Source organism: Rhinatrema bivittatum, chromosome 13, assembly GCF_901001135.1.
Source record: "Rhinatrema bivittatum chromosome 13, aRhiBiv1.1, whole genome shotgun sequence".
NCBI lineage: Eukaryota > Metazoa > Chordata > Amphibia > Gymnophiona > Rhinatrematidae > Rhinatrema > Rhinatrema bivittatum.
In genome coordinates this window covers 390,918-412,942 of record NC_042627.1, presented here as the reverse complement: position 1 = coordinate 412,942, position 22,025 = coordinate 390,918, and the positions used below count along the sequence as shown (strand labels likewise).

Here is a 22,025-nt window from a genome sequence, read left to right as displayed (position 1 = left end):
CAACTGGTTAGTCAAGAGTGATTTCCGCGCAGGGGCGCTGGGTGCTTTAGCCCTGACAGCGCGGACTCTACAAGCCTTGGGGTTTGTGAACAACTACCTAAAGTCTCACCTCTTCCTGTCTCCTCAGCTGGACTTTATAGTTGCCAGACTAGACACAGTGCAGGCAAAAATGTTTTTGCGCCACGATCGGGCTCTTGCCCTCATCTCATAGGCGGCCTTCGTCCCCAGCAGCCGGCAGGTGACTGCCCACTTTCTGCTCCATCTGTTGGATCACATGGTGGCTTCCATCCATGTTACCCTTCTTGCCAGTTTGTGCATGCGGAGGGCTCAGTGGACCTTATGGTCACAGTGGTGACAGGTCTCTCAGGACCTTGAGACTTATCCAATCAGCTATACTAACATGGAACCTTTGGTAGGAAATCTCTCCAATTTGGAATGGGGGATTCCTCACTACTGACGCCTCTCCTCATGAAACCCGCTGTTGAATAAACTTTCTGGAGCTTCGGGCGATCCGTTACGCCCTGTGGGCGTTCAGAGACTGGCTGTCGCACAAGGAAGTCCTGATCTGGACGGACAACCAGTGGTATATCAAAAACAGGGAGGCACAGGCTCGTTCCTCCTCTGTCATGAGGCAGTGCAGGTGTGGACCTGGGCCCTGTCGCAGGGGATTTTGTTGTGTGTGATGTACCTGCCTGGACATTTTACGTGCTTTGCTCCTTCCAGCCACACGAATGGTCCCTCAATCCGAAGGTATCGGCCAAACTGTTTCATTGGTAGAGTACACCAGATGTGGACCTCTTTGCCTCCCCACACAATCACAAGGTGAGCAGGTTCTGCTCTCGGTTGTCAGGCGGCAGACATCTGGCCTGTGATGCCTTCTCCCACCACTGGGAGAGAGCTCTGCTCTATGCGTACCCTCCTCTCCCGCTCCTCTTGAAGACCCTGCTGAAGCTTCAACAGGACAGATGGACCATGATCCTCGTGGCGCCTTTTTGACTCCGACAGGCCTGGTTCCCTCTCCTGCGTGACTAGTCGATCAGGCCCTCCATCTGGCTGGGGACTGGGCCCAATCTGTTCTCACAGAACCAGGGCACCCTGTACCATCCTAACCTCCATGCGTTGCCCTAATGGCTTGGATGTTGAGCGCTTAGTCCTTCAGCCCTTGGCCCTCTCGGACAGTGTCTCCCAGGTGCTGGTGGCTTCTAGGAAACTTTCCAACAGGAAGACTTACAGTTTGAAGTGGAGAAGATTCTCCATCTGGTGTGTGGGGCATGGCTTGGATCCATTCACATACCTCCTTCCCCAGCTGCTGGACTACTTATTTATTTATTTTTATTTATTGTTTTTCTATACCAACATTGGTTTGCACATCACATCGCTTTAGAGAGCTAAATAGGAACAGATAGATAACATCAGATATGAAATTACATCTCAAATTTCAAATTTCAAAGCAGTTGGGTTACAGGAGGTAGGATAAATGTCAGGAACGAAATATTAGAGAAATAACTATGGCAGTTTTTAACAAATATAGAACATATCTATATAGAACATATATATATAGATAGAGAGAGAGAGAGAATGAATGCATCTATAGAACAGTACTATAGGTAAATATGAGACTGAATAAAAGGGCTTTTAAAAAGGAACTGGTGCTAGAAGGCTAGGCTGTCATTGTGAGTCAGTGTTATGAGAAGGCCTGCTTGAACAGCTAGGTTTTCAATTTTTTCTTAAGTGTGTGGGTTGGGCTCAAATCTTAATTCTTGGGGCATTGTGTTCCAGATGGAGGTGAGGTGTGCTAATTTGGGTGAGGGTATCAGTAAGGTTTCATTGCTATTTATTTATTTATTTATTTATTTCTTTTATATACCGACATTCAATCGAGATATCACATCGGTTTCCAGATAACCAAGAGAATAGGGCGTAGTCCGCCCTATTTTACATTATAACATGGTAACCAAAAAAACCAATTATAACATATTATAACAGTAGTACATGGAACAAAAGGTTATAGGATATAACAAAAGGTTATAGGAAATAACATATGTACATGAATGTGTTGTTGATAAAATAAATTTAGGAGTAGGGACTTGTTGGTAAAGTAATTTAGGAATAAAGGTGGGAGGGGGGTGAGGGAAGGGAGGGGGGAAGGTGGGGTGGGAGGAGGTAGTGGAGAGGTAGTGGAGAGAGGGATCTGCTGGAGGATCTGGTGGTCCTTTGAGGTGTCTGAAAAATGAAGGGAGGCATTGAGCCAGTGAACATTTTGATTAGAGTTTTGTGGATTAGAGTAAGACTCTTGAAGAGTGTTTTGGAGGAAATCAGAAGCTAGTGAGATCTTTCAGGATCGGTGTGATATGTTCATTTCTTCGAGTATTTGTAAGGACTCCGGTGGCATTTTGTAAAAGTTGAAGGGGGTCTGAGTGTTGCCGCAGGGAGTCCTAATAGTATAGTGTTACAGTAATCTAATTTAGTGAAGATTAGAGCCTGCAGGACCATTCTGAAATCGCAGTGATGTAGGAGGGGCCTTAATTTTTTAATGTGTAGTTTAAAAGAGCAGTCTTTTATTGTTGAATTTATGAATTTTTTAAAATTTAATTCACTGTCTAATGTTACCCCTAGGTCTCTCGCTTCCAGTGAAATTGGATATTTAATTTGATTGGAGTTAATATCAGATAGTACTTTGTCATTTAGTTTGTGACATAATATTAGTAGCTCGGTTTTGGAAGTATTCAGGGCTAAATTCATTTGAGTGAGCAGTTGGTTAATCGCAGTGAGGTAGACTTCCCAAAGCTGGAGTGCTTTTGATATGGATTCAGTGATGGGATTAGAATTTGCACATCGTCTGCATAGATGAAATGCGGGAGTCCTAGGCCAGATAGAAGCATGCAGATTGGCAGCATATATATGTTGAACAGTGTGGATGATAGTGAGGATCCTTGGGGTATGCCTTGAGTTAGTTCAGTGGGTTCAGATTCACAGTTGCCTATTTTAACCTTATAATATCTATTTTCTAGATATGACTCGAACCATCGTAATGCATTGCCAGTTAAGCCAATTTCGATCAGTCTCTCTGTTAGGATCTTGTGACTGATGGTGTGAAATGCTGCCGAGATATCTCGCATTGCTAGAATATAAGATTGGCCATTATCTATTCCTCTGAGGACTGTGACAGTGAGAGAGACTAATAGAGTTTCAGTGCTCAAACATTTGCAGAAACCGAATTAAGATGTATATAGCATGTTGTGTTTTTTCAAGTGTTCTGTTAATTGTTGGTTGTTTACTTTTTCTAGTAGTTTGGCTAGAAAAGGGAGAATAGATATTGGTCTGAAGTTAGCTGGCTCAGCGGGGTTTAAATGGTTTTTTTAGTATGGGTTTGACCATGGCTCCTTTTATTGCGACTGGGGCATTGCCGTGTGCCAGGGAGGTGTTAATGATATCAGATAATGGTTTGGCTAATATGTTTGGTATCACTTTTAAGGATTTTACTGGAATTGCATCTGCTGGATGAACTGCCGGATTTATCTTTTTTCTGAGAGTCTCTATTTCTGTGAAGGAAGTACTCTCAAATGAGTCCCAGATGGCGCCTGGATTTTTTGGGAGGACAATTTTATTTGTGTTAGTCTTGGGAAATTTTGCCATTAGGTTTGTGATTTTATCTCTAAAGAAGTGAGCAAGATCATTACACTTTGCTTCGGAATCTTTCTTAGATATTAGTGGGGGAGATATCTTAGTTAAATCAGCTACATAGGAGAAGAGGACTTTTGAATGTTCTAAACATCAAAATCACAGAACATATAGAAAGACATGGTTTAATGGAACAAAGTCAGCATGGCTTTACCCAAGGCAAGTCTTGCCTCACAAATCTGCTTCACTTTTTTGAAGGAGTTAATAAACATGTGGATAAAGGTGAACCGGTAGATGTAGTATACTTGGATTTTCAGAAGGCGTTTGACAAAGTTCCTCATGAGAGGCTTCTAGGAAAAGTAAAAAGTCATGGGATAGGTGGCGATGTCCTTTCGTGGATTGCAAACTGGCTAAAAGACAGGAAACAGAGAGTAGGATTAAATGGACAATTTTCTCAGTGGAAGGGAGTGGGCAGTGGAGTGCCTCAGGGATCTGTATTGGGACCTGTTCTTTTCAATATATTTATAAATGATCTGGAAAGAAATACGACGAGTGAGGTAATCAAATTTGCAGATGATAAATTATTCAGAGTAGTTAAATCACAAACGGATTGTGATAAATTGCAGGAGGACCTTATGAGACTGGAAGATTGGGCATCAAAATGGCAGATGAAATTTAATGTGGGCAAGTGCAAGGTGATGCATATAGGGAAAAATAACCCATGCTATAGTTACACAATGTTATACTATAACCTATACTTCCATGCTGCACTGTCATTTAAGTTATCCCCCTCCCAGTTCCTTCTCCCTGTTAACATTTATTTCCAAACCTGCTGTTAAAATGTGAACCGGTATGATGTCCCTACGAATACCGGTATATAAAAGCCAATAAATAAATAAATGTTAGGTTCCATATTAGGTGCTGCAACCCAAGAAAGAGATCTAGGCGACATAGTGGATAACACATTGAAATCGTCGGCTCAGTGGGCTGCAGCAGTCAAAAAAGCAAACAATGTTGGGAATTATTAGAAAGGGAATGGTGAATAAAACGGAAAATGTCATAATGCCTCTATATCGCTCCATGGTGAGACCGCACCTTGAATACTGTGTACAATTCTGGTCGCCGCATCTCAAAAAAGATATTACTGTGATGGAGATGGTACAGAGAAGGGCAACCAAAATGATAAGGGGAATGGAACAACTCCCCTATGAGGAAAGTCTAAAGTGGTTAGGACTTTTCAGCTTGGAGAAGAGACGGCTGAGGGGGGATATGATAGAGGTCTTTAAAACAATGAGAGGTCTAGAACGGGTAGATGTGAATCAGTTATTTACTCTTTCGGATAATAGAAAGACTAGGGGACACTCCATGAAGTTAGCATGGGGCACATTTAAAACTAATCAGAGAAAGTTCTTTTTTACTCCATGCACAATTAAACTCTGGAATTTGTTGCCAGAGGATGTGGTTAGAGCAGTTAGTATAGCTGTGTTTAAAAAAGGATTGGATAAGTTCTTGGAGGAGAAGTCCATTACCTGCTATTAAGTTCTCTAAGGGGTAGATTTTCAAACCGCGCAAATTGGCGTACTTTTGCTGGCGCATCAGGCGCCAGCAAAAGTACGCGGGATTTTAGTAGATACGCGCGTAGCCGCTAAAATCCTGGATTGGCGCGCGCAAGGCTATCGATTCTGTATAGCCGGCGCGCGCCGAGCCGCGCAGTCTACCCCCATTCCCTCAGAGGCCGCTCTGAAATCGGAGCGGCCTCGGAGGGAACTTTCTTTTGCCCTCCCCTCACCTTCCCCTCCCTTCCCCTACCTAACCCACCTGCCCGGCCCTGTCTAAACCCCCCCCTTACCTTTGTCGGGGGATTTACGCCTCCCAGAGGGAGGCGTAAATCCCCGCGCGCCAGCGGGCCGCTAGCGCGCCGGGACGCAACCTGGGGGCAGGTACGGAGGGCGCGGCCATGCCCCCGGGCCCGCCCCCAAAACGCCGCGCCGACCGGGCCCACCCCCGACACGCCCCCCTCGCCAAACCCCGGGACTTACGCGAGTCCCGGGGTCTGCGCGCGCCGGTGCGCCTATTGAACATAGGCGCACCGGCACACAGGGCCCTGCTCGCCTAAATCCGGGCGGATTTAGGCGAGCAGTGCTCTGAAAACCCGCCCCTTAGAGAATAGCCACTGCCATTAGCAATAGTAACATGGAATAGACTTAGTTTTTGGGTACTTGACAGGTTCTTATGGCCTGGATTGGCCACTTGGAAATAAGACACGGGGAATGAGGGAGAGCTACATAAGTAACTCAAGGATATAGCCATTCTGATCCTCATGAGAACAGGAAGTATATACGTAAAGCATGAAAACAACACAGACAATTGAAGAAAAGAATCAGGGAATGAGATTTAGAGGATGTGGCTGTAATAAAAGATGTACAGCTTTAATTTTAAGTGTGAGAGTAAAAGTAAAATAATATTATGGGACTAAAAAAAAAAAAAGACCACCAGTGAAAAAAAGAGCAAAAGATAGAACCAAGCTGATATGATAAAGAATGTAGCCAGGTCTGCTGCATTAATACTGTGACCTATTTCTTTATTTCTGTCTCTCAGGTCTCAACCTCAGATGTTCCGAGCAGACACAACTCATCTCCATCCTCAGCACAGACGTATCTTACGCGAGAGACAGCAGCAGAATAGGAAGTGAGTGCATATTATGAAGGCCATAAGAAAGACCCTAATGACCTCAAGGATCTCTCTCTTCTCCATTCTGTTTTGGCAATTTTCAGAGTTATAGATTTTTTTCTGATAGTGTCTTTATCTACTAATGCTAATCTTTTAAAAATGTTTGTTGTAAACCAAGGTTAATGCATTATTAACATACAGTGTGGCTACAGAGTAATAGAAACATCCAAGTAAAGGAGAGAACATTAGACACTTAGCATTCACCTAAATGGTGATAAGTCTGCCCTTGAAACAAATACACAAATCTTCTGTTTCATGCACTTATTGCCCAGGCAAACACTTAACCCAGTGCTCTCCGTAGAGCCATGCATTCACTATAAAGAACTTTACAACTATTCCTGTACTGTTGATGGCTAATCTGTTGCCAATGAACTAATATTGCTTTATGAGCAGAAAACAACATTGATAATCTTCTGTAGTCAACTATATTACAATTAGCCCATCCAATCTGCCCAGTTATCTCTATACACAATGCTAAGGATATGTCTTAGTTTATCAGCCATAAAATGTGACTGCTTCTAAGATATTCCCTATCCTGATCAATTTTTGCCATCTTCCTTCTTAGATGAGGCTAAGATTCTCTGTTTAATTCATATCCTTTCCCATGTGAAACCACAGTATTGATACCTAATCATTTGTCCTCCTAGGTCCCCTACATAGCCTACCGTACAGATCAGGCTACGTGAATACCTATGTTGCTGATAGGATTTCTAATTATTACTATACATGCCACCTGCCAGACAGACGGCTTCTAGTTTAATTCTACAATCATTGCATGTTTCTGCTTCTCATACTTACCTACCTAAAGAAGTTTAGATATCTTTTAATTTATCTGTTTTCTTCTTGACTCCTTCTCTTTCATGCTCATTTTGTTTTTCCATATACTGTATAGCATAATATCTGATCATACGATCCTAACTTTGGGGAATAAAGCAGTTGTTCAAGTCTTTACTAATATGTACTGTGAGCTTGATTCCCGTGCATTTTGCAAGGTCTCACTTCCTAGGTGAATCACAATGAGATGAGAGACTGCAGTTCTCCCTTCTGTGTTAGTTATCAGTTGATGCCATCTCATTCTGCATATTCCCATCCAGTGCACGTTTTTGGTTCTAATACTAAATGCTTTCTCCATGTCCCTCTGCAGCTTGCTTTTTGATCCAAAATATGGAAATAGCTGCAGGTCCAAACTAACGACCACTGTGACACGCTTGAGCTTAGCCTTCCACTTTGCCATTACCCCTTCCACCACCTAGCTGTTGCACCAACCTGACTGATCTCTGTGAAGTAGTAGCCTACTGTACCAATCCAGCTTCCTCCATGGCTTGCGATGTCAATAGGTAATTCTTCAGTTATCTCTTCTCTCTTTTGTTGTCTTGAATCCCATTACATTTTCTCATCCACCACCATACATCTACATCCTTTATGTGAAAAAAATATCTTAACATTATTCCTAAACCTATCCTTTGGATTTTCATATCATGACCTCTTGTTCTACAACTTCTTTTTCATAGACATGTGATGGTAAAAAAAAGACCATATGCCTTTCAAATCTGCCCATCCACACTTGTATAATCCTTGTGCTTGTCCTTGTCCCCACCACCTCCACTGGGAGGCTGTTCTATGCCACCACACTTTCTGTAAAGAAATACTTTCTTAGATTAATCCTTGTTCCAGAGCCTTCTTTCCATTGAAAGAGGCTTGCCTGGTATCTTGCATATCTCTCCTGTTACACTGTTTTTTATAGGGTATACATGTCTAGGTCTTTTCGTAACGATACTGGGATCAGCTGCATTTGGTTTATATCTTTTTGAAGGCGCTGTCTCCAGAATTGCATGCAGTATTCCAAATGAAGCCTCACCAGGGACTCATACAGAAGCAGTATTGCCTTTTTCCTGCTGACCATTCCTCTCCTTATGCACCCAAACATCCTTCTGGCTTTTGTAATCACCTTATCTACCTGTTTGGCCACCTAAAAATCAACAGGTAGACTCAACCCCAGATCCTACTTTTGATTCATATATTGAAGAATTTCTCCCCCATACTATTTATTTATTTATTTGTTGAGTTTTATATACTGTCGTTCGGTTTCGCCATCACAACGGTTTACTGTATCACTCCTTTGGATTTTTGCAGCCCAAATGCATAATCCTGCATTGTTAGTTGTTAGATTCTAGACCATTCCTCAAACTTTGCTAGATTCTTCTTCAAGTTTTCCACATAACCTAGGATGTTTACCCTGTTGCAGTTTTTTCTGTTATCTACAGAAAGAGAAAAGATAGTCCTTCCACCATATAATTAATGAACATGTTGAAAAGAACCAGGGGAAAGACCAAGCCCTATTGCCATACCAGTAGAAATGATCCTCTCCTTGGGGTGAATTCCATTTATCACTATCCTTTGTTGCAACCCAGTCAGTAACTTTAGGACCCATATCAACAGCACTTAGTTTATTTATAAACTATTTATATAGAAACTTACTGAAATCTAAGTACACTACATGTAGTGCTTTCCCTTAATCCAGAAATCTAGCTACCTAAAATTGATGAGATTCGGCTGACAAGATTTACTTCTGGTAAAACCATGCGCCTCAGATCTTATATTCTCAGAGGACAAGCAGGATGGTAGTCCTTACACATGGGTGACATCATCAGATGGAGCCCTGATGTGGAAAACTAAAGTCAAAGTTTCTAGAACTCTGACTAGACACACTCAGTGTGCCAGCATGCCCTTTACTATGCATCCACGTGAGGTCCCTCTTCAGTCTCTCATTGTCGATCTCCTCTGGGCTGAGGATGCCGGGTTCATTGACTTCGACCTCTGCACTGGAGAAAGACTGGGCCGAGAATCGTGGGAAGCCTAAGAAGCATAGGCACTGGTCCCTGTCAATGCATGGTGCGGGCTTGGGGATGCACTGGCTTTGCCACGATGACCCCGAAGTGACCCCATGGCAAGGAGGGCCCATCCTTTATCAGTGCTGGGGGTCCGTGAAGGTCTACACTGGTCCTGGTGCCAGGTACCGATCAAACTCACGGGTTCAAAGATGATCTGGCCACCCTTCCTTCCTCCCGGTTGGTATTGGCATCGGCAACGCTTGAGGAGGAGCTAGAGCATTGAGTCCAGCTGGCAGTGTATCATGCACTGCAGGGCATTGGGGCTGTGGCACCAATGGCACCAGAGCCGGTGCTACCAGTCAACCTACCACTGATGGAGAAGCTCAATGTACTCATCGGTGCATTACTGACCCAGCTGATGCTGGTTCCTGGGACAGCACTGGTGCCCGGTGAGGCACTGAGGCCTCCCCTACCAATACAGCAGCCATTGCCGGTTCCTCCTCTGAGGAAGCTCCACCGATGCCGGCAGATGCCGCAGCCTGTAGTCCCTCGTCCAATTCTACAAGTGCCTGCACCTCTGGACCGAAGGCTGAGCACTTAGGTCCCTATTCTCTGTAGCATACAGTGAGGATGAGGATCCTTATGACTTCTTGGGGGGATGATCCAATGCTCTGATGGTCTCCCGTCAGACGCTTCTCCCCCAGGTGAGCGACAGAAGTCCTCGCCTGACGACTTGACCTTTGCAGGGTTTATGAAGGTGACGGCGGAGGCCATCCCGTTTCATCTTTTAACAGAGGTTGTTGCCAGGCACAAAATACCTGAGATCCTCCAGTTTGTGGAATCTCCTAAGGAGATCATGGCATTCTTAAGGAGTTGCTACTGAGAATATGGGAACACCCCCTCATAGTGCCTCCTGTTAAGAAGATGAACGGGGTTTACCTCGTACAGAGTTTTGCTGGATTTGATAAGCATCAGCTGTCTCACCAGTCAGTGGTGGTCGAATCCGCTCTCAAGAAGGCCAAGCATTCTTGGACCCATTCCTCGGCATCCCCAGGGAAACACCACAGAGCAATGGATGCTCTTGGGAGGAAGGTGTTCCAAAGTGCCATGCTTATCACTCACATCATTGCCTAGCAGCTCTCATCAGCCAGAACTTGTGTGACATCTGGAAGCAGGTGCAGGCGGTGGCTGAGTAGCTGCCTCAACAGCAGCAAGCACCCTCATGTCACTGGTGTCCAAGGGCCTGGACTGCGGAAATCACAAGGTCCGTGCGACCTACAATGTTTTCGAGACAGCATCTAGAGTCTCTGCAGCGGGAATTAGCATCCCCAGAATGGCATGGCTGTGGAACTTGGATCTCCCATCAGAGGTACAGGAACGACTTGCTGACCTGCTGAGTTCTGGAGAGAATCTCTTCAATGACAGGGTGAGGGATGCTGTTGCTCAACGTCAGGACCACCATGAAACCCTCCAGCAATTCTCCGCCAGTACTCCAGACCCATTGTCGTCATCCAGGTAGCCGTTGAGACCGGAGACAAGAAAATCTTTCTTTCACCAAAGATAAGCTATCCTCTGCCTCCTCGCTCCCATCAGCACCATCAGAGCTCCTGTGGTCTACCCAGGCAGCAGAGAACCCCCAAGTCCCAGCCGGCGCCTCAGTCAACTCCAGGGATGGGGTTTTGACTGGGCCATAGAGAGCATAAGCCAGTTGCTCCTATCTGGGACGATGGACTGTCCAGTCGGGGGTAGGCTGCAGTTCTTTGGGAACCAGTGGCCCAGGATAACGTTGGACCTGTTGGTTCTGAACATTGCCCGCCAAGGGTATCAATTGAATCTATTGGGCATCCTGCCAGATTGTTCTCCGTGCCCATTTTGGGGGCCAGTAGCGCATCAGGAGACACTACTGTGGAGCTCTCCTCCCACTTAACGGCCAGAGTGGTCGAGCCCGTACCACCAAGGTAAAGAGGGTGGGGATTGTACTCCAGGTACTTCCTGGTTCCAAAGAGAACAGGAGGATTCTGTTCCATCCTAGACCAAAGGGCCTTGAACAAGTTTCTAAAAACAGAAAATTTCAAGATGATTTCCCTGGGCACCTTGATCCCCCCCCCCCCCCCCCTTTTGCAAAAAGGAGACTGGCTATGCTCTCTTGACTTAAGGGATGTGAACACTCATATTGAGATCTTCCCTGGGCACAGGAAGTATCTCCAATTTGTGGTGGGAAAATAGCACTTCCAGTATTGGGTTTTACCGTCCCACGAGTCTTCAGAAAATGCCTGGTCATGGTGGCAGCGCACCTCCTCAGCCTTGGAGTGCATGTCTTCCCATATCTGGAGATTGGCTGGTCAAGAGCATGTCTCAGGCAGGAGCCGTCAGGTCTATGCACTTGACCATTCAGATGTTGGAGACATTAACTACCTTAAAGTCCCATCTCAGCCCGTCACCTCAGTTGTAATTCATAGAATCCCTGCTAGACATGGCTCATGCCAAGACCTTTGCGAAAGAGATTCAACAGAGCCAGCAGATGTCAGCCTGGAACATGTTGAGGCTGTTGGGCCATATGGCTGCAACCGTCCATGTCACTCGGCACATTTACATGTATGCAGAGCCCAATTGTCCCTGAGGTCACTGTGGTGCCAGGCCAATCACAGCCTCCAGGATTGCATTTGAGTCATCCCCATCTCTCCAGGACTCGTTGTCCTGTGGTTTGTACTTTCCAGTCTGGAACAGGGGATCTTGTTTTGGAGTTTCCCTACTCAAATTGTCCTAACCACGAATACATCTATCCTGAGATGGGGAGCTCAAGGATGTGGGCTCAGTACCCAGGGTCTTTAGTCCATTCAGGAATGCTGTTGTCAAATCAACTTCCTGGAGCTTTGGGCAATAAGGTACACGCTATGGGCTTTCATAGATTAGCTGTCCAACAAAGTTGTCCTGATCCAAACAGACAACCAGGTAGCCATGTGGTTTGTTAAGAAGCAGGGAGGCACGGGATCGTACCTCCTGTCAGAAAGTGGTCCAGATATGGTTGAGGGCCCTGTTCCACAGGATGGTGCTCAGGGCCGTGTACTCTGGCTGGGACCGAAAATGTGATAGCTGACAGGCTGAGTCAAGACCTCAGACCCCACGAGTGGTTGCTGGACCAGGGGGTAGCAAATTGGATTTTCCGCCTCTGGGGGGAGCCTGGATGTAGATCTGTTTGTATCCCCTTGCAACAGGAAGTTGTTTTGGTTCTGCTCTCTGTACAGGTCAGACAACAAACCAGCCTCAGACGCCCTTGCCCATCAGTGGGGCAAAGGGCGTCTGTACACATACCCTCTGATTCCCTTAGTGGCGAAGATGCTCTTGAAACTTGGCGAGGAGAGAGGGACTATGATTCCCGTAGCCCCTTATTGGCTGAGATAAGTCTGGTTTCCATTCCTACAGGAATTGTCCATCTGGAGACTGATCAGTCTGGGAACTTCCCTAGATCTCATTACACAAGACCAAGGCAAGTTGTGGCATCCCAACCTCCAGGTGCTGTTGGTCACAGCTTGGATGTTGAGAGGTTAATTCTGCAGCCGCTTGATCTTTCAGAGGATGTGTCTCGGGTCTTGGTGGCCTCTAGCAAGTCTTCCACTAGAAAGTCCTATTGTCTGAAGTGGAGGAGGTTTTCCAAATGGTGTGAGCAGATGATCCTTGATCTGTTCTCCTGCCTCACACATAAACCTGTTTACCATCTACACCTATCAGAAGCTGGTTTAAATACCAACTCCGTTAGAGTCCCTCTTAGTGCAATTGGCGTATACCATCAAGGTTTAGATGGTACTCCCACCTCTGTATAGCCTATAGTTGTACCCTTTAAGCGGGGCCTACTTTAATTGAAGCCTCCCCTAAGCCCTCCCTCTGTGTCTTGGGACTTCAATGTGGTATTAGCTCAGCTGATGAAAGCTCCTTTTGAACCACTGCGCACTTGTGACTTGAAGTACCTGACCCTGAAAGGTCATATTTTTTGGTGGTGCTCAATTCAGCATGCAGGGTCGGTGAGCTGCAGGCCTTAGTGACTTATCCACCTTACACAAAGTTTTATCAGAACCGGGTGATATTGCTTATGCACCTTAAGTTCCTGCCTAAGATGGTGACGGATTTTCTTCTTAACCAGTCAATCGTCCTGCCAATATTCTTTATCAAGCCCCATTCGCACCAAGGCGAACGAGCACTGCACAGTTTGGACTACATGTGAGCCTTAGCCTTCTATCTGGAACAGACCGAAGCCCATAGACAGTCCACCCAACTTTTGATTTCTTTTGATAAGGATAGGTTGGGTGATGTCCTTGCCAAACAGACGCAATCTGTTAGCCAATTGGATAACGTCTCCTTCTGTTATTCCCAGGCGGAACTGTATCTTGGGGGTCATGTCAAGGCTCATTCTGAAAGAGCCTTGGCAGAGTCTGTGGCCCACTTGCAAGTAGTTCCCATGGAGGAGATCTGCAAGGCTGTGTCGTGAAATTCTCTCCACATATTCACATCTCATTACTGTCTGGATAGGGATGGCCGACGGGACAGTAGGTTCAACCAGTCTGTCCCTCAGAACCTGTTTGAGATGTAGAACCCAACTTTCCCGCCTAGGGCCCGTTGTTTGGGTTCAGGCGCTTTCTTCCTCTGTTAGCATCAGCACCGGTGTTATTGTGCCCATTGATACCTGATAGTGTGTCTGTTGGTTCCCTTTTCTGTTGGGGAGCAGCCCGTAGCTTGGGATTCACCTATGTATGAGGACTGCCAACCTGCTTGTCCTCGGAGTAAGCAGAGTTGTTTACCTGTTCTTCAAAGACAGCAGGAGGTTAGTCCTCACAAAATCCACCCACCATCCCTCGGTTTTCTCCTATTTTTTATTTTAATCGTAAATCTATGTTATGAGATTGAAAAGGGACCCCTGCGTGACACATGGTATAGGGCATGTTGGGCATGCTTAGAGTGCCTAGTTCTAGAAACTTTAACATAAGTTTCTGCATCGGTGCTCCATATGATGTCACCCATGTGTGAGGACTAACATCCTGCTGTCTTTGAAGAACACCTGTTACAGGTAAGCAACTCAGCTATCTATTTGATGCTAGAAACAGTCCTGTTTTATCAGTGATTCCATTAATTTACTCACTACAGAGGTCAGACTAACCAACCTGTAGTTCCCAGCCTCCTCCTCACTTCCACTTTTGTGAATAGGAACCACATCCATCCATCCCCAGTCCTCCGGAACTACTCCTGACTTTAAAAAAAGCATTGAAATGGTCAGCCAGTGAAGCTGGCAGAAATTCCCTAAACTCCCTTTATACCCTTGGATATATCTCTTCCAGCCCTTGGAACCAGCACCGAAGCAAACACTCGTCTCATCGAGGCACGGTGGAGGAGATGCGCCAACAGCACCAGGGAAGCAATTGTCATCAAAAGCTTTGACGTACCGACGCACCAAAAGAGCACCGGCACATCGACGCATTGATGCACCGACGCATCAGCATCGAAGATAAGGTCCACCGACGCACAGCCGACTCCAGAACATCCCCCTGCGACTCATCACATTCCGGCAGCTTCAACACCAACGCAGGTGACGAAGACAGCTTCCAGGCCACTGAAGAAGCACACCTTGGGACATAAACGACCCAGGGAGCCTTCACCTCTTCTAGTCGTCAATTCGGAAGGAGATCTCTCTTCCCCCAGGATATCTGGCAGTACCTCGTCTTCGTCAGACGTATTCTATGGCCTCTCTATGGCTTCATACCGCCGAAGTGGATCAAGCCTGCAAGACCACTGAGAAGGACAGGGGCCCCCTGTGGACATCACTCAATCCAGGGGCCCTGACAGCGACATCCTTAGGGCAGCAATACCCCCCAGGGGTGTTCAAACTCTACCACGGCCACCCCCTTCGGCAGGCTTAGCCTCCCAGGCCATGTCGCAAATCACCATGATCCTGAATCAATTTCTCCCTTTATTTGATTAGCAGGGTCAACAGCCACTGGAAATGCATTTTGAAGTTCCACTTTCACCACGAGGCAGCCCAGGCCCGGGACCTTCTCCCATTGACGAACCTCAGCAGCCGTCTCCTCCTGCAGAGGACTCCCCCAGCCATCCTCCTCTCTGGGCTCCTCCACAGGATACTCATTTGATCCTGCGGAAATTCCACCAGAGCCCGTTTCTCCCCCGGAGGATCTCTCCTACTGGAAATTCTTGGAGAAAGTGGGCCAATGTCTGAATATAGAGATGAGAAAGGTCCTGGATCCTAGGCAGGAGATGATGGGAATCTTGAAAATCTTTGACACTCCTGCTGAACCTTCAGTGTTACCTTCACATGCGGTCTTAGATTCCATAATGACCAAAGCATGGGACTCCCCCCTACTTGGGTCAACCCACTTCCCAAAAGATGGATCTTAAATACCGCATGTGGGAGTCACCCTTTTATTCAATGGTTCAGTTCCCTCATGCATCCATCGTTGTGGAATCTGCAATGCAGAGAGCGAAGAGATCTGGGCTCCATTCAATTACCCCACCAGGTAAAGACTGTAAATATCTTGACAACTTTGGCAAGAAAACATTTCAGTCTTGAATGCTAAACGCGAAGATACAACTACCAGTTCTACTTGACACAGTACCTGTATGAATGCCCCCAGTCTCTAAAGCCCCTGCTACAGGCCTCGTCCCCGAATGATCGACCACCACAGGAGTTCGATGACATGGAGGAGGGCCTGCTTCACCTGCTTTGCTCCATATATGAGGGATTTGATACATCAGCGAAGACTACCGCCAACGACATAGCAGCACACCGCCTAGCATGGCTACGAGCGAGTGCCATCAGAGATGACGTTCATGAAAAGCTCACTGATCTTCCTTGTCGTCCGGACAACCTTTTTGGTGACAAATGATGGAAACAGTGGCAAAACTCAAGGAGCAAAAGGTGGTTGTCCTGTCATTGACTGGCCCTCCTGAAGGCTCTTCATCCAGGTGTCCCTTTTCCTCGTATCGTAAGACATCCCATCCTTGTCTTGTATATAGACCATATCCTCCTTACTGGCCCTTCTCGTTCCAACAGAGTCGCCAGCAGCCTTTCCAACAGCAGGGCCAGCGCCCTCGGCCACCTAGACAGTCTGCGAACCCTCATCCCCCAAAAGCCCCACAGGGTTTTTAGGAGCTGCGCCCCCACCTCTACCACCACCTGTAGTAGGGGGCAGACCGTTCCAATTTCTGCCAGCCTGGGACAGCATCACGTAGGTCCACTAGATCCTAAACATCATACAGAACGGATATTCCCTCAACTTCGTCTCTTTCCCAGCCTTACTGCACCTGGTCCGCCAGAAACATCACAATGCACACCGCGGACCTCTACTTCAGGAGAGATCAACCATCTTCTCTAACAGCAGTGTTTTCGAGAGCTGCCCCTCTCACAGCTCCAACAAGGTTTCTATTCTCAATGTTTACTCATTCCCTAGAAGTCCGGTGGCCTCCGGCCCACTCTAGACCTCCGCTCTCTCAACAGATACTTATAGAGGGAAAACTTCAAGATGACATCCCTCAAATCCATCCTCCCCTTTCTTCGACCCAGAGATTGGATGTGCTCACTGGACTTGAAGGATGCATATGCTCATATACCAATGCACCCTACATCCTGTCGATTCCTCTGTTTCATCGTGAATGGCCGGCACTTCCAGTACAAGGTTCTCCCATTCGGCTTCTTCTCTGCCCCCTAGAGTCTTCACAAAATGCCTAGCACCTCCGCTGACAGGGCATCCAGATATTTCCTTACCTGGACGACTGGCTAATTGTGGCCTCCAACCAATCCACTCTCCAAGATAACCTTATCCAGACAATCTCTTGCCTGGACAATCTAGGCCTCCTTGTGAACTATGAAAAGTCAAATCTGCAACCTACTCATATCTTCAAGACACTATTCATGACAGAGCCTTCCTCCCGAAGCCCCTGGTGCTTGTTCTGACAACACTGGCTGGTCGCCTCCACAAAAACACAACCTCCCCAGCCCTCCAAATCTTCACCATTCTAGGACACATGGCAGCATCCAACTATGTCGTACCTCATATGCGACTGTATATGCAACTATTGCAATGGGGCCTGAAAACCCAATGGAGTCAATTCTTCAGCCCCCTCTCCTCCCCAATCACACTAATATCTAGCATGAAAAGAGACCTGGAGCGGTGGCTGACACCTTCGGCGTTAGAGACTGGATTGCCTCTTCGATCCCCTCGTCATCATACGGTCCTCACCATGGATGCTTCCATCACAGGTGGGTAAGGTGGGCTCCCCAACCTTCAGACCCAAGGGGTATGGTCCAAATGGGAACAATCACAACAAATAAATCTCTTGGAACTCTGAGCCATTCGAAATGCCCTCCGGCCTTTCAAGCAGGCCCTCCGCGGGCAAACTGTCATGATCCACACAGACAACCAAGTCGCCATGTTTTTCATAAACAAGGAAGGAGGGTCAGGTTCCTGGAGCCTTGGCAGAGAGGCCGTACAAATCCTGGAATGGGCGAACAGCAGAGCCATCTCCCTATAGGCCACCTACCTGCCCGGAATCAACAACTCCAAAGCAGACAAACTGAGCAGGATCTTTCACCCCCACAAATGGGAACTCCATCAGGACGTGGCCAATCAAATTTTCTCCACGTGGGGTCTTCCACGGATCGACCTCTTTGCAATGGAACTCAACAGGAAGGTCGATCTCTTTTGCTTGGTGTACTCCAGTGCACACTGACTGGCACAGGATGTGTTCCTCATAAGTTGGACGAAGGGCTTGCTTTACGCTTTCCCTCCGATACCTCTTATCTCCTGCACGATCCAGAGGTTCATCGCAGATGACGCGGACTTGATACTCATCGCCCCAGCATGGGCACGGCAGCCGTGGTACAGCTACCTAGTCCAACTGTCCATACACCAACCAATTCCCCTGGGCAACAGTCCACATCTGCTCACTCAAGAAGGGAGATCTCTGCTTCACCCACTTCATATCTGAAACTCGCTGCGTGGAGATTGAATATTTCTCCTCATCTTCAGAATATTCTGGTCTCCTCCAGGAAACGCTCGACTAGACTCAATTACCAGAGGAAGTGGGCGCATTACGCTTCCTGGTGCTCAGCCAATAGAACAGATCCGCTCACCTGCCCACTAGAACACCTCCTGGATTATCTCAATCTACTTTATCAGGAAGGGCTCGCCATGGCCCCAGGTCGAGTGCAACTCAGTGCCATAGCTGCTTACCACACTCCTCTCAACAAGGAACCTATATCTTGCCATCCGCTTGCCTCCAGATTTATGAAAGGAGTCCTGCGTCTCCGATGCTGTGGGACAGAAACATAGTGTTGGAACAACTCATGCTTCCACCATTTGAACTATTGGACACTTGTCATCCCAAGTTCCTCTCTGGAAAGTGCTATTCTTAATCTCTCTCACCTCCGCAAGGCATATCAGCGAGCTACAAGCCTTAGTTCACTACCTGCCCTACTTAGTGTTTTACTATGACACCTTAATGACGCCATCCCAGTGTTCACACTTAAAACAATTGCTAACATAATTGCGCCCCCCTATCGCCTTGATAATAAATCTTTCCTTAAAAGAAGGCAAAGTCCCAGATGCGCTTAAAAACGCAATAATAAAGCCAATTCTAAAAAAAATCTAATCTCGACCCTACACAATTAAACAATTACTGGCCTATGTCCAATCTACCGTTTATTGCCAAGTTTATTGAAAAAGTGATACAAAAACAACTCGCATACTTTCTCAAATCAAATAATATTCTTTTTCCCAATCAGTTCGGTTTCAGAAATAATTTTAATACCGAAACCTTACAAATTGCTATGACGGATACTGTGCAAAGTTACTTTCAAGTACTTTTAGATTTATCTGCAGCCTTTGATACAGTGGACCATAATATACTACTTAACCACCTGAGAGAAATAGGAATTACAGATGTAGTCCTTAAATGGTTTGATTCTTTCCTTAGCAGGCGCTTTCAAGTGAAAATCAAAAACCCGGTCTCAAAACAAATTCCACTAAATACCGGAGTACCACAGGGGTCAGCACTCTCAGCCACCCTTTGTAACATTTATTTATTACCAGTCTGTCATTTACTTACTTCAGTTTCTTGACCCCATTGATGACACTATTGAGAAAACATATAAGATAATCGCAGTATATCTAAACACCACAAAAAAACTTTCCCTGCATATGAAACTTGTGCTAAACATGGACAAAATAGAAATAATGCTTCTAGAGAAGAAATGTAGAAATGAGGATGTCCCCCCATTTTTATTTGAGAATAACATCAAAATACAGCCCATCCTATTCGTAAAAGACCTTGGAATAATCCTAGATTCTGAACTGAGCCTGAAAAAATATTTATCTATCAAATTGAGAGATGGTTATTTTAAACTGCTTACGCTGCAAAGGTTAAAACCTTTACTTGAAATGAATGATTTCAGGGCAGTTCTTCAATCCTTGATCTTTTCTAATATTGATTACTGCAATTTCCTGTTTCTAGGACTTCCTCTTTCCACAACCCGTCCCCTTCAGGTGTTACAGAATTCCGCCGCTAGGGTGCTGATTGGTAACAAAAAATGCGACCATATCACACCTGTGTTAATTGCTCTTCACTGGTTACCCATTACATACCGCATACAAAATAAAACTGCATGTATTATACACAATATTATTTATGGCAAAAAAACTGAATGGCTGAATACGGCTATCCATTTACAGAGAAATCTCAGGTCAGCAAACAAGGCCCTCTTAACAATTCCGTCAATAAAGTCAGCACACCTCAGTCAGGTCCGTGATCGAGCAATATCAATTGTCAGCCCGAAGCTCTGGAACTCGCTACCAGCACAGATAAGACTTCAAGCAGACAGTAAGAAATTTAAGACCGAGCTTAAGACATGGCTCTTTGATTGTGCGTATGCAGGTGTAACTAACAAATGATCTCTTTGCCTGTTTAGATTTATAATTTTTTAATTGTAAGGATTACTTTCTCTTTTAATGTGTTATAACTTATATTGTAACTGCCATTCTCCTATATTTTCTTATGTTTTTAAAATTTGTACTACTTTTTAATCATCTAATATTTTATAACTATTTATGTATTTTAATGAATTATTGTACTTTCATTGCTTCCATTTTATTATGAACCATTGTGAAGGTTTTACTGATGCAACGGTATATAAAAAAAACAATAAACTAGAAACTAGTTGCTTACCTGTAACAGGTGTTCTCCCAGGACAGCAGGATGTTAGTCCTCATGAAACCCGCCCACCAGCCCGCAGAGTTGGGTTCGCTTACGATTTCTTATTTTATTTTTCGCTCGTACGTTTTGCTACAATCGAGACTGAAGGGGGACCCCTGCTGGATGCAGGGTTGGTGCCACGCTGGGCATGCTCAGTGTGCCACTCAAAGTTCTAGAAACTTTGACAAAAGTTTTCCGTGCCAGGCTCCATCAGATGATGTCACCCATATGTGAGGACTAACATCCTGCTGTCCTGTGAGAACACCTGTTACAGGTAAGGAACTCTGCTTTCTATTGTCTGTTACATTGATTTCTTTGTTTTTCTTTTACACATCAGCCAATACAAGAATATGAACGGGGCTGGGGGAGACCAGTCTCACCAGGGAACCCACCAGGACCAGCTGCAGAAGGACCCTTATGCTAACTTGATGATGCAGAGGGAAAAGGACTGGGTATCTAGGATTCAAATGATGCAACTTCAAAGTACTGACCCTTATTTGGATGATTATTATTACCAGGTGTGTGCTATCAGCAGGGGAAGGGGCACATCTCTAACTTCTGAGGAGAGAAATCTTTACAATGAGAATCTGCAAATTGCTTGTTACCTGATGATTATTTGTACTCCTCCTCCTGCTACTCACTTCATATATGCAGCACTGTACAAAAACAAATAAGAGACAGTCCCTTCTGAATAGAGCTTACATTCTAATAGACAAGCACACAGTACAAAATAATTTCATTTATTAAGAAAAATCAATAAGACTGTGAGCAGGATAATCAGCGGTTAAGATTTTAAAGCAGCCTGGATTTGCATGAACTCATGAAATCACTTTCAAGTATATGGTGCTATAAGGCAGAAAGCAGGAGTCGAGTCCATAAAACAGCCAGATGGACTATTTTTATTTATTTAATAAATTTTATACAATGAATTTTTCATGCGAACATATCAAACCAGTTTACAGTAGCTAACAAATATTCATTTAAAAGATTTGCATTTCCAAAAGAGAAAAGGAAGTAAATACAAAGTTTTATAATGTAAACTAAATAATCATATTTAAACTGATAGTGAGGAATTATAGTAAGAGTAGAGATAATAAATTTAAAAATATACATTACCTTGATATATATTCAGGAGTCTGGAATTAAGTTAGTAGCTCCTGGAAGGCTTGTTTGAATAGACTACAGAAAGCTATTACTATCCTTGGGAGAGAGTAACGCAAAATAGATCTGCTTTGAGTTCTAATGGGTGCTTGAGACCGAGCTTGGGATGCTGGGCTTGATAGATCTTGGTCTGACCCATCGTGGCATTTTTTAATGTTACGGAGTTAGCAGTGGAGGAGAAAAGCATAGATAAGTGTGATGAGTGGAGGGAAAGATGTGGAAAGGTAGTGGGCAACTGCAAAGTGAAGGCTCTTGTAGGTAAAGTAGAGGAGCTTGAACTGTGTGTGGAAACAGATAAGGAGCCAATGAAATGACTTAAAGTAATTGTGTGTGTAACATCTGTGGCAAAAGATAGGTTGTGCAGCTGGATTTTGATATGTAAAGGAGCGAGGTTATTTAGTGGGAAACCTGTGAGGAGCAGGTTGCAGTGTA

The 22,025-nt window shown here is 45.4% G+C and overlaps 1 protein-coding gene across 8 annotated transcripts in view; it reads left to right on the top strand.

Moving 5' to 3' along the window:
• The window catches only part of PATL1 (PAT1 homolog 1, processing body mRNA decay factor), a 166,867-nt gene that overhangs the window by 45,833 nt on the left and 99,009 nt on the right, over positions 1–22,025 (top strand). For all 8 annotated transcript variants that reach the window (XR_003852479.1, XR_003852480.1, XM_029575735.1 and 5 more), the window contains exons 9-10: positions 6,220–6,309; positions 20,770–20,950. Coding sequence is in view for 6 of the 8 variants with exons in the window: in XM_029575735.1 (XP_029431595.1) it covers positions 6,220–6,309; positions 20,770–20,950 (271 nt within the window). In the remaining 2 variants the exon portion in view is untranslated. The remainder of the gene's footprint in view (positions 1–6,219; positions 6,310–20,769; positions 20,951–22,025) is intronic.